The sequence below is a fragment of the Rattus norvegicus genome, chromosome 17 (assembly GCF_036323735.1).
Source record: "Rattus norvegicus strain BN/NHsdMcwi chromosome 17, GRCr8, whole genome shotgun sequence".
Classification (NCBI taxonomy): Eukaryota; Metazoa; Chordata; class Mammalia; order Rodentia; family Muridae; genus Rattus; species Rattus norvegicus.
Genome location: NC_086035.1, coordinates 59,506,061 through 59,524,149, shown reverse-complemented (window position 1 = coordinate 59,524,149; position 18,089 = coordinate 59,506,061). Strand labels below are relative to the sequence as shown.

At 40.2% G+C, this 18,089-nt stretch overlaps 1 protein-coding gene across 1 annotated transcript in view; it reads right to left on the bottom strand.

The window, feature by feature from the left end:
* 4921524L21Rikl (RIKEN cDNA 4921524L21 gene like) overlaps positions 1–18,089 on the bottom strand; it is a 39,491-nt gene that overhangs the window by 18,596 nt on the left and 2,806 nt on the right. Inside the window, exons 2-3 of the mRNA NM_001170421.1 lie at positions 10,778–10,937; positions 12–70 (exon numbers count right to left, since the gene is read on the bottom strand). Of these exons, the coding sequence (NP_001163892.1) occupies positions 12–70; positions 10,778–10,924 (206 nt within the window). The 5' untranslated portion in view covers positions 10,925–10,937. The remainder of the gene's footprint in view (positions 1–11; positions 71–10,777; positions 10,938–18,089) is intronic.

Here is an 18,089-nt window from a genome sequence, read left to right as displayed (position 1 = left end):
TGTAGTCATACCTTTGAATCCTACAACGCATTTTCTTGGCCGCTTTTAGCATCGCTAATGATTCTCGCAACTAGAACAAAAAATGGGGGAAAGTTAAGTTAGACTCCGGCTCGAGCTTATCCATCTCCTGTTTGTGTTCTCTTCTTAAGTGTTATAGGAGCACAGATGGACCCTTCCTCTGCACGCCGTGTACAGTCGCAGATGTGTTGCAACACCTAATATCATACTGTCTGGCTTTTTCCAGAAATATGACCCGCCGGCACTAATGTTAAACACATCATTAGGTCTGAATTGTATTCTCTCAGATACTCAAGTTGGCACAATCAGTAAGACTGAAAGAGGAAATGCCATGCAGCAATAAGCGTTTGTAATTTTGACATCCAAACACCACCTCGCCAACACTATAATTTGAGACGCCATGGTAGTGATGATGAAATTAACATGATGCCTTAGATGACCTCTTAGTCACTGTTATATTGCTGTAAAGAGGCAAAGAAACTCTTGATAAAAGAAAGCACTTAATTGGGAACTTTCTTACAGTTTCAGAGGCTGGGTCTAAAGCAGGTAACACGGTGGCAGACATGAGAGACTGGGCCTTGAATGAGCTTTTGAGACCTCAAAGCCCACTCCCAGTGGCACACTTCCTTCACCAAGACCCCGCCTCCTATCTGTCTCAAATAGTGCATTCTTTAGTAACTGAGCATTCAAATGTCTGAACCTGTGGGGGCCATTATCATTCAAATGTCTCATGGGATCATTTGCAGGGACAGTGTCTACACAGATGTCAGAATGCCTGGGGCTCCATCTCAACTTGACCCCGATGAGGTGTGGGGTCCTGAGCAAGTTCATCCTTTGGCTTGGTTTCTTCACCTGTGACATGAAAATATTGATAGACATTGCCACAGTGGGTCATCAGGGATGCTGTTAGAGAATACACGTGTGGCACAGTAGAAGCTGTACATAACATCTGCTGCTAGCATTAGTGTCAAGAGTACATTGATATTCTAATGTGTGAGGGAAGATATCTCATCCCGATGACTCCTTTCTCACAACAGTCCAAGTGGTACCATGAGGAACAAGGCCCCAGTGCACCCTTAGTACTTATTGAAATTTGACCAACCATGTTGTGCTGTGTAGTTGCCTTCTCTGGATGAAAACATCCCTTTCTGGAAGAGAGTGGGGATCACAAGACTCCAGAAGCTCATGGAAGTTACTATGCTCTGAATGTGCATAAAGCTTAGAGGACCATAGGGTCCCTCCAGGAGATCTAACAATACCTGGGGGAGACTCTTTTTTTTTTAAATCATCACTACCAGAGCACATTTGAGCTGCCATTATGCTGGGATAGGATCTCCAGTGATACCTCAGTTCCCTGTGCTCCTCTAGTGATCCCCAAACCTCAGCGTTGATTATAGCCCATCTAAACCTCAGGGTTGATTACTGCCCATCTTGGGCAGCATTCTTCTTTCGTATGTCGTCGTTGCTGTATCTGGTATGAATAGACATTTAGTCACATCTCCACAGAAAAAGCCAAACAACAACTAGACAGCACTACTCCTGCCCACTTAGAAAAGTCCACATCTTCCTGGTTGCTGCCGCTGCAGAGAGCCCGTGGGCAGCACCCCACGAGCGAACCTGAGCCTCGGGACCACAGGTAAGACCAAATTTTCTGCTGCAAGAAAGCTGCCTGGTGAGCTTGGGACACAGGAAAGCAGAATTTCTCTAGGACCGGGCACGTTCTGTGTTTACCGGAAGTCCCACACCCGCGGATCCCGGCCCGCAGCAGCTCTCTGCTCCCAGACCCGGTGAGAGAGAGACCCAACCGCCTGGTCAGGTGGGCACTCCTGAGGCTGCAGAGCGGAAGAGACCACCAACTCTGCTCACCACTGCCCACATCCCTGGCCCAAGAGGAAACTGTATAAGGCCTCTGGGCTCCCGTGGGGGAGGGCCCAGGAGCGGCAGGACACCTGCCTGAGACACCGCAGAAACCTGAAGGAAACAGACCGGATAAACAGTTCTCTGCACCCAAATCCCGTGGGAGGGAGAGCTAAACCTTCAGAGAGGCAGACAAGCCTGGGAAACCAGAAGAGACTGCTCCCTGCACACACATCTCGGACGCCAGAGGAAAAAGCCAAAGACCATCTGGAACCCTGGTGCACTGAAGCTCCCGGAAGGGGCGGCACAGGTCTTCCTGGTTGCTGCCGCTGCAGAGAGCCCGTGGGCAGCACCCCACGAGCGAACCTGAGCCTCGGGACCACAGGCAAGACCAAATTTTCTGCTGCAAGAAAGCTGCCTGGTGAACTCAAGACACAGGCCCACAGGCATAGCTGAAGACCTGTAGAGAGGAAAAACTACACACCAGAAAGCAGAACACTCTGTCCCCATAACTGACTGAAAGAGAGGAAAACAGGTCTACAGCACTCCTGTCACACAGGCTTATAGGACAGTCTAGCCACTGTCAGAAATAGCAGAACAAAGTAACACTAGAGATAATCTGATGGCGAGAGGCAAGCGCAGGAACCCAAGCAACAGAAACCAAGACTACATGGCACCATCGGAGCCCAATTCTCCCATCAAAACAAACATGGAATATCCAAACACACCAGAAAAGCAAGATCTAGGTTCAAAATCATATTTGATCATGATGCTGGAGGACTTCAAGAAAGACATGAAGAACTCCCTTAGAGAACAAGTAGAAGCCTACAGAGAGGAATCGCAAAAATCCCTGAAAGAATTCCAGGAAAACACAATCAAACAGTTGAAGGAATTAAAAATGGAAATAGAAGCAATCAAGAAAGAACACATGGAAACAACCCTGGATATAGAAAATCAAAAGAAGAGACAAGGAGCTGTAGATACAAGCCTCACCAACAGAATTCAAGAGATGGAAGAGAGAATCTCAGGAGCAGAAGATTCCATAGAAATCATTGACTCAACTGTCAAAGATAATGTAAAGCGGAAAAAGCTACTGGTCCAAAACATACAGGAAATCCAGGACTCAATGAGAAGATCAAACCTAAGGATAATAGGTATAGAAGAGAGTGAAGACTCCCAGCTCAAAGGACCAGTAAATATCTTCAACAAAATCATAGAAGAAAACTTCCCTAACCTAAAAAAAGAGATACCCATAGGCATACAAGAAGCCTACAGAACTCCAAATAGATTGGACCAGAAAAGAAACACCTCCCGTCACATAATTGTCAAAACACCAAATGCACAAAATAAAAAAAGAATATTAAAAGCAGTAAGGGAAAAAGGTCAAGTAACATATAAAGGCAGACCTATCAGAATCACACCAGACTTTTCGCCAGAAACTATGAAGGCCAGAAGATCCTGGACAGATGTCATACAGACCCTAAGAGAACACAAATGCCAGCCCAGGTTACTGTATCCTGCAAAACTCTCAATTAACATAGATGGAGAAACCAAGATATTCCATGACAAAACCAAATTTACACAATATCTTTCTACAAATCCAGCACTACAAAGGATAATAAAGGGTAAAGCCCAACATAAGGAGGCAAGCTATACCCTAGAAGAAGCAAGAAACTAATCGTCTTGGCAACAAAACAAAGAGAATGAAAGCACACAAACATAACCTCACATCCAAATATGAATATAACAGGAAGCAATAATCACTATTCCTTAATATGTCTCAACATCAATGGCCTCAACTCCCCAATAAAAAGACATAGATTAACAAACTGGATATGCAAGGAGGACCCTGCATTCTGCTGCCTACAGGAAACACACCTCAAAGAAAAAGACAGACACTACCTCAGAGTGAAAGGCTGGAAAACAACTTTCCAAGCAAATGGTCAGAAGAAGCAAGCTGGAGTAGCCATTCTAATATCAAATAAAATCAATTTTCAATTAAAAGTCATCAAAAAAGATAAGGAAGGACACTTCATATTCATCAAAGGAAAAATCCACCAAGATGAACTCTCAATCCTAAATATCTATGCCCCAAATACAAGGGCACCTACATACGTAAAAGAAACCTTACTAAAGCTCAAAACACACATTGCACCTCACACAGTAATAGTGGGAGATTTCAACACCCCACTCTCATCAATGGACAGATCATGGAAACAGAAATTAAACAGTGATGTCGACAGACTAAGAGAAGTCATGAGCCAAATGGACTTAACGGATATTTATAGAACATTCTATCCTAAAGCAAAAGGATATACCTTCTTCTCAGCTCCTCATGGTACTTTCTCCAAAATTGACCATATAATTGGTCAAAAAACGGGCCTCAACAGGTACAGAAAGATAGAAATAATCCCATGCGTGCTATCAGACCACCACGGCCTAAAACTGGTCTTCAATAACAATAAGGGAAGAATGCCCACATATACGTGGAAATTGAACAATGCTCTACTCAATGATAACCTGGTCAAGGAAGAAATAAAGAAAGAAATTAAAAACTTTTTAGAATTTAATGAAAATGAAGATACAACATACCCAAACTTATGGGACACAATGAAAGCTGTGCTAAGAGGAAAACTCATAGCGCTGAGTGCCTGCAGAAAGAAACAGGAAAGAGCATATGTCAGCAGCTTGACAGCACACCTAAAAGCTCTAGAACAAAAAGAAGCAAATACACCCAGGAGGAGTAGAAGGCAGGAAATAATCAAACTCAGAGCTGAAATCAACCAAGTAGAAACAAAAAGGACCATAGAAAGAATCAACAGAACCAAAAGTTGGTTCTTTGAGAAAATCAACAAGATAGATAAACCCTTAGCCAGACTAACGAGAGGACACAGAGAGTGCGTCCAAATTAACAAAATTAGAAATGAAAAGGGAGACATAACCACAGATTCAGAGGAAATTCAAAAAATCATCAGATCTTACTATAAAAACCTATATTCAACAAAATTTGAAAATCTTCAGGAAATGGACAATTTCCTAGACAGATACCAGGTATCGAAGTTAAATCAGGAACAGATAAACCAGTTAAACAACCCCATAACTCCTAAGGAAATAGAAGCAGTCATTAAAGGTCTCCCAACCAAAAAGAGCCCAGGTCCAGACGGGTTTAGTGCAGAATTCTATCAAACCTTCATAGAAGACCTCATACCAATATTATCCAAACTATTCCACAAAATTGAAACAGATGGAGCACTACCGAATTCCTTCTACGAAGCCACAATTACTCTTATACCTAAATCACACAAAGACACAACAAAGAAAGAGAACTTCAGACCAATTTCCCTTATGAATATTGACGCAAAAATACTCAATAAAATTCTGGCAAACCGAATTCAAGAGCACATCAAAACAATCATCCACCATGATCAAGTAGGCTTCATCCCAGGCATGCAGGGATGGTTTAATATACGGAAAACCATCAACGTGATCCATCATATAAACAAACTGAAAGAACAAAACCACATGATCATTTCATTAGATGCTGAGAAAGCATTTGACAAAATTCAACACCCCTTCATGATAAAAGTCCTGGAAAGAATAGGAATTCAAGGCCCATACCTAAACATAGTAAAAGCCATATACAGCAAACCAGTTGCTAACATTAAACTAAATGGAGAGAAACTTGAAGCAATCCCACTAAAATCAGGGACTAGACAAGGCTGCCCACTCTCTCCCTACTTATTCAATATAGTTCTTGAAGTTCTAGCCAGAGCAATCAGACAACAAAAGGAGATCAAGGGGATACAGATCGGAAAAGAAGAGGTCAAAATATCACTATTTGCAGATGACATGATAGTATATTTAAGTGATCCCAATAGTTCCACCAGAGAACTACTAAAGCTGATAAACAACTTCAGCAAAGTGGCTGGGTATAAAATTAACTCAAATAAATCAGTTGCCTTCCTCTATACAAAAGAGAAACAAGCCGAGAAAGAAATTAGGGAAACGACACCCTTCATAATAGACCCAAATAATATAAAGTACCTCGGTGTGACTTTAACCAAGCAAGTAAAAGATCTGTACAATAAGAACTTCAAGACACTGAGGAAAGAAATTGAAGAAGACCTCAGAAGATGGAAAGATCTCCCATGCTCATGGATTGGCAGGATTAATATAGTAAAAATGGCCATTTTACCAAAAGCAATCTACAGATTCAATGCAATCCCCATCAAAATACCAATCCAATTCTTCAAAGAGTTAGACAGAACAATTTGCAAATTCATCTGGAATAACAAAAAACCCAGGATAGCTAAAGCTATCCTCAACAATAAAAGGACTTCAGGGGGAATCACTATCCCTGAACTCAAGCAGTATTACAGAGCAATAGTGATAAAAACTGCATGGTATTGGTACAAAGACAGACAGATAGACCAATGGAACAGAATTGAAGACCCAGAAATGAACCCACACACCTATGCTCACTTGATTTTTGACAAAGGAGCCAAAACCATCCAATGGAAAAAAGATAGCATTTTCAGCAAGTGGTGCTGGTTCAACTGGAGGGCAACATGTAGAAGAATGCAGATCGATCCATGCTTATCACCCTGTACAAAGCTTAAGTCCAAGTGGATCAAGGACCTCCACATCAAACCAGACACACTCAAACTAATAGAAGAAAAACTAGGGAAGCATCTGGAACACATGGGCACTGGAAAAAAATTTCCTGAACAAAACACCAATGGCTTATGCTCTAAGATCAAGAATCGACAAATGGGATCTCATAAAACTGCAAAGCTTCTGTAAGGCAAAGGACACGGTGGTTAGGACAAAACGGCAACCAACAGATTGGGAAAAGATCTTTACCAATCCTACAACAGATAGAGGCCTTATATCCAAAATATACAAAGAACTCAAGAAGTTAGACCGCAGGGAAACAAATAACCCTATTAAAAAATGGGGTTCAGAGCTAAACAAAGAATTCACAGCTGAGGAATGCCGAATGGCTGAGAAACACCTAAAGAAATGTTCAACATCTTTAGTCATAAGGGAAATGCAAATCAAAACAACCCTGAGATTTCACCTCACACCAGTGAGAATGGCTAAGATCAAAAACTCAGGTGACAGCAGATGCTGGCAAGGATGTGGAGAAAGAGGAACACTCCTCCATTGTTGGTGGGATTACAGACTGGTCAAACCATTCTGGAAATCAGTCTGGAGGTTCCTCAGAAAATTGGACATTGAACTGCCTGAGGATCCAGCTATACCTCTCTTGGGCATATACCCAAAAGATGCCTCAACATATAAAAGAGACACGTGCTCCACTATGTTCATCGCAGCCTTATTTATAATAGCCAGAAGCTGGAAAGAACCCAGATGCCCTTCAACAGAGGAATGGATACAGAAAATGTGGTACATCTACACAATGGAATATTACTCAGCTATCAAAAACAACGAGTTTATGAAATTCGTAGGCAAATGGTTGGAACTGGAAAATATCATCCTGAGTGAGCTAACCCAATCACAGAAAGACATACATGGTATGCACTCATTGATAAGTGGCTATTAGCCCAAATGCTTGAATTACCCTAGATCCCTAGAACAAACGAAACTCAAGACGGATGATCAAAATGTGAATGCTTCACTCCTTCTTTAAATTAGGAAAAGAATACCCTTGGCAGGGAAGGGAGAAGCAAAGATTAAAACAGAGACTGAAGGAACACCCATTCAGAGCCTGCCCCACATGTGGCCCATACATATACAGCCACCCAATTAGACAAGATGGATGAAGCAAAGAAGTGCAGACCGACAGGAGCCGGATGTAGATCGCTCCTGAGAGACACAGCCAGAATACAGCAAATACAGAGGCGAATGCCAGCAGCAAACCACTGAACTGAGAATAGGTCCCCCGTTGAAGGAATCAGAGAAAGAACTGGAAGAGTTTGAAGGGGCTCGAGACCCCAAAAGTACAACAATGTCAAGCAAGCAGAGCTTCCAGGGACTAAGCCACTACCTAAAGACTATACATGGACTGACCCTGGACTCTGACCCCATAGGTAGCAATGAATATCCTAGTAAGAGCACCAGTGGAAGGGGAAGCCCTGGGTCCTGCTAAGACTGAACCCCCAGTGAACTAGACTATGGGGGGAGGGCGGCAATGGGGGGAGAGTTGGGAGGGGAACACCCATAAAGAAGGGGAGGGGGGAAGGGGATTTTGCCCGGAAACCGGGAAAGGGAATAACACTTGAAATGTATATAAGAAATACTCAAGTTAATTAAAAAAAAAAAAAAAAGAAAAGTCCACATCTCCTGAGCTCTTAGGAGTACTCGCAGGCCGTGATTGTGTATTGCAAACAAAGTGTGGCGCTGACTAGAAGAAGGGATGTGGAAATAGCATAGCCTCAGAGTCAGGTTAAAGCCCTGGATGGTCTCCACTGTGGAATCAGGTTCCTCAGTTAGTCTGTCCTAGCACCTGTCACACGAAACTGCTTTGCCACACCCCAGGAGCAGGTGAAGGTGCTAGGATGAGTGTATAGAAAACTACTGCAATGAAGCAAAGAAGTGCAGGCCGACAGGAGCCGGATGTAGATCTCTCCCGAGAGACACAGCCAGAATACAGCAAATACAGAGGCGAATGCCAGCAGCAAACCACTGAATTGAGAATAGGACCCCCGTTGAAGGAATCAGAGAAAGAACTGGAAGAGCTTGAAGGGGCTCGAGACCCCATATGAACAACAATGCCAAGCAACCAGAGCTTCCAGGGACTAAGCCACTACCTAAAGACTATACATGGACTGACCCTGGACTCTGACCTCATAGGTAGCAATGAATATCCTAGTAAGAGCACCAGTGGAAGGGGAAGTCCTGGGTCCTGCTAAGACTGAACCCCCAGTGAACGTGATTGTTGAGGGGAGGGCAGCAATGGGGGGAGGATGGGGAGGGGAACACCCATAAAGAAGGGGAGGGGGGAGGGGGATGTTTGCCCGGAAACTGGGAAAGGGAATAACACTTGAAATGTATATAAGAAATACTCAAGTTGATTAAAAAAAAAAGAAAGAAAGAAAACTACTGCAGGGGACTTCCTACCAGTTACGTCTATAATCTCCAGTTCTGGCTAAACAAGGAAGGAAAGCAGGTCTATGTTTTTCTGTTTTAAGGCAAACAGGAGCACTCAATTAAACAATGTGTCCGATTTATTAAGTGCATTTGATCTTATATTAATTCCTCAGAATATAAAATAATTCTCAGAATATAAAAATAAAAACTTTAGAACATCTTTGTCCTCAGGAAAAAGTATTGGCATGATACATATTTTATCCTATAACTTAGGCAAACATGTCTTAAATTTTTTGAGAAAACATGTCATATATCATTTGATATTCCTCCCAATTTATACTTAGATGATATTTATTCAAAGTTGAAGGATAAGCTGAATAACTTATCTGAAAGGATAAGTTCTAGATGGACTTTGGAAAATCAGTCTAGTTAGAGAAGGCTTCATGGAAGAGAAGGTAGTGAGACACTCCTAAGTAAATGAAGCCAAATGAGAAAATATGGACAAGCAGGAAAGAACAGTATAAGGGAAGGCAGAGAGATAGCACCATGAACTCAGTTGGCTAGGAGGGCAAAACCCAGTCGAAAGGAAACAAGAAGAAGTACACAGCGTGGGTACAGCAATGCTCACAGCACAATTATCAGCCTAGGAACAGGTATGTGGTGCAGCCTCGCAATGCTGTATGTGTCTATGTGCCTTTGTGTGTCTGTGTGTGTTTGTCTGTCTGTCTGTGTGTCTCTCTGTGTGTGTCTGTGTCTGCCTGTGTGTCTGTGTGGGTCTGTATGTGTGTGTTTGTGTGTGTCTCTGTGTCTGTGTCTGTGTCTGTGTGTTGGGACAGGATTTCATTAGGTAGCAGGAATTCACTATGTATACCAGGCTGGCTTTGAACTTGAGCCTATCTTTCTTCTTCAGACTCTGTGCTAGGATTACAGATGTGAGCCACCATTCCTGACCACATGAGAGACGCTGCACAGCAACGTTAAGAAATGAAGACTCCCCAAGGTATTACCCTAACTAAATGGAACAGGTTAAAGGGCTAAATATTATATAACTATTTGCATGGAAATTCAACCTACAGGTTGTAGATTGGTGACTTTCAAAGAACAAATCAGGTTGAGGGACTAATAAGGGGGTTTGTGGGTCTAAATATGTAATCATTAGCACAACCTACAAGAGCAAAACTTTGTTGAAAGTACATAGCCTGTTAAAGTCCTGTGTCATTTGTATTATTCGGATTCTAATTGCTTGAAAGACAGCATGATTTATCAAAAACAAAAGTTCTTTAATGCAGGCAGAGTTAGTACTGGGAATTAACATCTCATTACAGAATATTAACTAACATTTAAACATTTAAATATTTAACATTTAAATATTACTAACATCACTAATTTCAGAGCTAGGTAAGCCTGCACTATAGCACGGCAGTGCCAAAGCTAACCTTTATCCTAGAGGTTGCCTTTGGTTCACCTTCCATGCCATCGTTCAGAAAATATGCACTGAGCATCCAATATACACCAAGATTTATAACAAAGGGAAGTAAAAAACTCATTCATAAATGTCATCGTTTACTTTTAGCATGAGATGACATTTTGTTTTAAGTCTAAATAAAAGTCACACATCACAGAATGTTCTGGGCCACCATGGACCACAAGCCTGCAGGGCATAGTGCTGTGAGATTTCTGTGAGCACAGAACTGCGATGATCCATAAGTACAATTGCCAAACACCACATTCTAAGGTTGAATCCCTGTCTTTATGCAAAACACATCTCTGTGTCAAATCAAGGGAGCGTTATATGTTATATTGATCAAATAAAGCCAGAAATATGAGATTTTACCAAAGGTTAATTCACCTCATCCCAAGTTTTTGCCTCAATTTCTATCCATGAATAGATCCCAGGGTGTGTCACATCAAGCTTCTGAAGGTACCTCTGTCTTTCAGTTCTCGAGTCTTCCTTGTTTCCACAAGGCAACCGCTCATTTATCGTAGTCTTCTCCATTTGTGAGGCAAATCTGCAATTAAAGATGCTTTTATTGAAATTTTCTGATTATTCATGTGTTAATTACTATCCAGAAAAATGTTCATTTCTTACTTTGAACTTTTCCAAAGGACTAACACTCAAAAGGTAACAAGGTAAGCATTCTGGCAATAACAAAGTCTCTCTTCTTTCTTATTCTACTTAATATTATGGCTTTCCCAGGAAAGTGGCAGCTTGAAAGTTCTTTTCTAAATGTTTCCTCAACTGGACCAGATAATTTAAAATTAAATAATTTTGAAAAAGTTATTGCTATCTGGTCATTGTATCACATGCCTTTCCTCCCACTCAGGAGGCAGAGGTAAACAGATCTCTGTGAGCTCACGGCTAGCCTGGTCTACATAGAGCATTCTAAGATACCCAAAAATATGTAAGAAAATCTTGTCTGAAAAAAAGTTAGTGTTTATATGTTTACAGACTAGCGTATAAAACAAGAAACTAGTTTATAAATTCTAGAAATGAAATTCTATCCTCAAAAAAGGTGGTCCTGTTGACCACCCTGAGATGTATTCCAAATACCATGGATGTATATATTACTAACTCTAAAAGTAAGCTACCAAGTCTATTGTCTATTACCACACAATTTTTATCATTTAAAATTCCATTTTTAAGGGGTTGGGGATTTAGCTCAGTGGTAGAGCGCTTGCCTAGGAAGCGCAAGGCCCTGGGTTCGGTCCCCAGCTCCGAAAAAAAGAACCAAAAAAAAAAATTCCATTTTTATTTATTTTTATTTTTCTCCATTTATTTATTTGTTTATTTATTTATTCACTTTACATCCCTTTGAGATAGAGATTCATACATTGTTTTAGACAGGATTTCAATCTTTAGTTTTTACTGACCTGTAACTTGTGAAGATGAGTCTGCCTCTGTTTCTCAAGTGCTGAGAATACAGTGTGGTTGTTCTTACCTGGATTCTATCACATTTTAAAATCCTTTTCTATAACCTATCTTGTGGATTATTATATATTTTATAAACAATTTTATAAACCTCAAGACCCAGCTATAACACTCCTGGACATATACCCAAAAGATGCTCCACCATCCCACAAGGATACTTACTCCTCTATGTTCATAGCAGTTTTATTTGTAATAGCCAGAAACTGGAAACAACCTAGATGTCCCTTGACTAAAGAATGGATAAAGAAAAGGTGGTTCATTTACACAATGGAATAGTACTCAGCTATTTAAACCAAGGACATCATGAAATTTATAAGCAAATGGGTGGAACTAGAAAATATTATCCTGAGGGAGATAACCCAGACTCAAACGGACATGCATGGTACTCTCTTATAAGTGGATGTTAGCCATAATTACAGTATACTCAGGCCACACTCCACAGACCCACAGAAGATAAATAACAAGGACAGCCAAAGAAAGGATGTTCAAATCTCACTCAGAAGGGGAAATAAAATAGTCATCAAAGGTGGATGGAAGGAACTTGCAGAGGGATGGGAAGGGGACATGAGGGATCAGATGTGGGGAGAGCTGGGGAGAGAGGAGTGGGAGAGTGAATTGAAATTGATGGCTGACAGTGGAAGGGTGTCCCTAGGATGTGCCAGAGACATGGGATTGGGGAGACTCCAGGGAGTTTATGAGAATGACTGTAGCCCAGCCTCAGGTATGTGAATCCTGAAGTGACTACCTCCTGTAGCCAGACAGGACTCCCAGTGGAGGGATAAGGACACCAACCAACCCACAAAGCCTTCAGCTCCAAATTCGTCCTCTCTACAAGAAGTTCAGGGACGAAGATGGAGCAGAGACTGAGAAAATGGCCAACCAATGACCAGCCCAACCAATGACCAGCCCAACCAATGACCAGCCCAACCAATGACCAGCCCAACCAATGACCAGCCCAACCAATGACCAGCCCAACCAATGACCAGCCCATTGAGACCCATCTCATAGGCAAGAACCAATCCCTGCAATGATTAATCACTCTGTTTGACTTGCAGAGAGGAGCTTAGCATAACTGTTGTCAGAGACAACAACCCATGTATGCTCTTTGATTGGTGATTCAGTCCAATCAAACTTTTGGAGCCCCCAAAAGTCCAGGTTAGTGACTCTGTTAGTCTTCCTGTGGAGTTCCTATCCCCTCCAGGTCACTCAATCCTTCACCCAAGTCTTCCACAAGACTCCTTGAGCTCTGTTTAATTCTTGGCTGTGGGTCTCTGCATCTGTTTCCATCATCTGCTGGGTGGAGCCTCTCTGACAACAGTTATGCTAAGCTCCTGTCTGCAAGTCAAACAGAGTGTGATTAATCATTGCAGGGATTGGTTCTTGCCTATGAGATGGGTCTCAAGTTGGGCTGGTCATATGTAGCAAATGTCCAGCTTGATCTTCATGCTAGTCCCCTAATAATTGAAGCAGGGGTGGTGGGGGTAGACATTCCCTGACTTTGTTCCCTGCCTGTAGGTCCTGTTCCTGTCACTGGGCTGTGTTATCTGGCCTCTATGATAGGAGTTGCGCCCAGTCTTGCAGTGACTCGATGCCCCAGGGTGGGTTGGTACCCAGGACAGCCTCCCCATTCTCAGAGAAGGGGAAACGTGATGGAGGGGAGGATGTTACTGGGTGGGGGATGTGCTGTTATGAGAATGTACTGTGATGGGGATGTAAAGTAAATAAATAAGTGGAAATTTAATTATTTAATTATTTATATTAAGTTTTTTGAGACAGGATCTCTCTATTGTAGTCTTGATTGACCTGTAACTCACTATGTAGACCAGGCTTGCCTTGAACTTATGGAGAACCACTTACCTCTCTGCCTCATGAGCGCTGGGATAAAAGAGACCTATAAGGAGGATGGATATAAATAATTCACTTAAAGAAATACAGGAAAACACAATTAAACAGGTAAAAGCCTTTAAAGAGGAAACAAAAAATCTCTCAAAGAAATACAGGAACAAAGAACCAAACATGGAAAGGAATTGAACAAAGGGGTCCAAGACCTAAAAATGGAAATAGAACAACAAAGAAATCACAAATAGAGGTAACCCTGGCAATGGAAAACCTAGGAAAGAGGTCAGGAGCTACAGATGCAAGCATCACCAACAGAATACAAGACATAGAAGAGAGATCTTGAGCATAGATGATATCATAGAAGATATGGACACAACTGTCAAAGAAAATACAAAGAATAAAAAACCTCTAACCCAAAACATCCAAGGTATCCAGGACATATGAAAAGACCAAATCTAAGAATAATTGGAATAGAAGAGAGCAAAGAGTCCCAGCTCAAAGGGCCAGAAAACATCTTCAAAGAAATCATAGAGGAAAACTTCCACAACCTAAAGAAAGAGACGGCCATAAAAGTAAAAGAAGTCTACAGGAAATCAAATAGATTGGACCAGAAAAGAATCTTCCTGTCACATATAATCAAAACACTAACTGCACAAGTAGAAGAAAGAATATTAAAAACTACAAGGGAAAAAGACTAAGTAACATATAAAGGAAAATCTATCAGAATTACACAAGACTTTTCAACAAAGATTCTAAAAGTTGTAAGATTGTGGACAGATGTCATGCAGACTCCAAGGGAACACAAATATCAGCCCAGGCTACTATCCCTAGCAAAATTCTCACTCATCACAAATGGATAAAACAAAATATTCCATGACAAAAACATATATATATATATACATATATATATATATATATATCCCCATCCATATAGAGGATTCTAAAAGGAAATTGAAAGGAAAACTCCAACAAAAAGAGAATAGCTATACTAAAGAAAAAACAAGAAATATGTCATCTCACAGCAAACCCAAAAGAAAATAATACACACATAATACCACCTACAACAACAACTATAACAGGAACTAACAATCATGTCTTTAATATCTCTCAAAACCAATGAACCCGATTCCCCAATAAAAACAACTAAGCTAACAGACTAGATATGCAAGCAGGATCCAACATTTTTCTGTATACAAGAAACACACTTCAATGACAAAGACAGACACTACCTCAGAGTAAAAGGCTAGAAGAAAACGTTTTCCAAGCAAATGGTACCAAGAAACAAGCTGGAATTGCCATTTTAATATCCAATTAAATAGACTTCACCCAAAAGTTATCAAATGAGATGGGGAAGGACACTTCATATTCATCAAAGGAAATAATGACCAAGATGAACTCTCAATTCGGAACATCTATACCCCAAATGCAAGGACACCCACATTTGTAAAAGAAACTTTACTAAAGTCAAACACACATTGAACCTCACACAATAATAGTGGAAGACTTCAAAATCCCAGTCTCACCAATGACAGGTCATTGAACCAGAAACTAAAAAGATAAACAGTGAAATTAACAGAAGTTATGGACCAAATGGATTTAACAGATATATACAGAACATTTCACCCTAAAACAAAAGAATATACCTCCTTCTCAGCACCTCAGTGTGCTTTCTCCAAAATTAACCATATAATCAGCCACAAAATAAGCCACAACAGGTACAAGAAGATTGAAGTAATCCTATGCATCCTATCAGATCACCACAGATTAAGGCTAAACAATAACAACATAAAGAACAGGAAACACACATACCCATAGAAACAGAACAACTCTCCATTGAATAATAACTTGGTAAGGGAAGAAATAAAGAAAGAAATTAAAGACTTTCTAGAATTCAATGAAAATAAGACACAATGAAAGCAGTGCCAAGAGGAAAATTCATAGCACTAAGTGCCCTCATGAAGAAACTGAAGAGATTCTACACCAGCAACTTAACAGCCCAACCGAAAGCCCTAGAACAAAAAGAAGCAAACACACCCAAGAAAAGTAGACAGCAGAAAATAATCAAATTCGGAGTGTAAATCAACTCAGTAGAAACAGAATGATACAAAGAATTAACAAAACCAAAAGCTGGTTCTTTGAGAAAAACAACAAGATAGATAAACCCTTACCCAAACTAAAGGACACAGATTGTATCCAAATCAACAATATCAGAAATGAAAAGGGAGACATAACAACAGAATTTGAGCAAATAAAAAAAATCATCAGAACTTACTACAAAACCCTTTACTCAAGAAAACTGGAAAGTATAGATGAAATGGATGCTTCCCTAGACAGATACCACATACCTAAAATCAAGAGCAGTTAAACTAAACAGTTCCATATGCCCTAAGAAAATAGAAGTCATTAAAAAAACTTCCAACCAAAAAAAAAAAAAAAAAGCCCAGGGCCAGATGACTTTAGTGCAGAATTCTACCAGGCATCCAAAGAAGACCTAATACTAATATTCCTCCAAGTATTCCATACAATAGAAGCAGAAGGAACACTGCCTAATTCATTCTATGAAGCCACAGTTAAACTGATACCTAAACCACACAAAGACACAACAAAGAAAACCAGACCAATTTCACTTCTGAATATTCATGTAAAATACTCAGTAAAATTCTCACAAACTGAATCCAAGAACACATCGAAAGCATCATTAACCATGATCAAGTAGACTTCTTCCCAGGAATGCAAGATTGGTTCAGTATACAAAAATCCATTAATGCAATCCACTATATGAACAAACTCAGAGAAAAACATCACATGATCATCTTATTTGTTGCTGAAAAAGCGTTTGACAAAATACAACACCCCTCCATATTAATAGTATTGGAAAGACCAGGAATTCAAGGCCCTTACCTAAACATAATAAAAGCAATATACAGCAATCAGTCTGCCAATATTAAATTAAATGGAGAGATACTTGAACCAATCCCACTAAAATCTGGAACAAGACACTCTCTCCATATCTATTCAGTATAGTACTTGAAGTTCTAGGTAGAGCAATAAGACAACAACAGGAGATCAAGGAGATAAGAATTGGAAAAGAAGAAGTCAAGGTATCACTCGTTGTGGATGATAGTATATATATATATATATATATATATGTATATACACACACACACACACACACACACACACACACACACACACATATATATATATATATATATATATATATATATATATATATATATATATATATATATATGCAATCCAAAAAGAAAAAAATCTACCTGAGAACTTCTTCAGCTGATAAACTTCACCAAACTGGCTCAATATAAAAATTAATTAAACCAATCATATAAATGATAGACTGAGAATGACAGTAGAAAAACAACACCCTTTAAAGCAGCTACAAATAGTATAAAATATCTTGGCGTAACTCTTACCAAGCAAATGAAAGATCTATATGACAAGAACTACAAATCCCTGAAAAAGAAATCAAAGAAGATATTAGAAAATGGAAAGATCTCCCAAGTTCAAAGATTGGTAGGAGTAACATAGTAAAAATGGCTATCCTACCAAAAGTAATCTACATATCCAGTGCAATCTCCATCAAGATTACAGACAGGGTAAGAGTAATTCTCAATTTCATATGGTAAAACAAAAAACACAGGATAGCAAAAACAACACTTAACAACAAAAGAACTTCTGGGGGAATTATCACCCTCTGATCTCAAGCTGTTTATTGCTACAGAGCAATAGTGATAAAATCCTCATGATATTGGTACAGAGACAGACAGATTGATCAATAGAATAGAATTGCAGAGCCAGAAATATGCCTACACACTTAGAAACACTTGATCTTTGACAAAGAAGCCAAAACATACAATGGGAAAAACAAAGCATTGTCAATAAATGGTGCTGGTCCAAACCACTGAACTGAGAACTTTCTCCCCTTTGGAGGAAGTAGAGAAAGGATTGAAAGAGCTGAAGGGACTTGCAACCTCAGAAGAACAACAATGCCAACCAATCAGAGCTCCCAGACTAAACCACTACCCAAAGACCATGGACTGACCCAGGGCTCCAACTGCATATGTAGCAGAGAATGGCTTTGTTAGGCACCAATGGAAGGAGAAGCCCTTGGTCCTGCCAATGTTGGACCCCGAGTGTAGGGGAATGTCAGGGGGGTGGAAGAGGGTTTGGATGGGTTAGGGAACACCCTTAATGAAATGTAAATTTAAAAAAATCCAATAAGAATAAATAAATAAATAAATAAATAAATAAATAAATAAATAGTGCTCATCTGTTGGTCTGTATGTAGAAAAGTGAAAATAGATCCATATTTATCACGTTGCACAAAGCTCCAGTTGAAGTGGATCAAGGACCTCAACATAAAACTAGATAC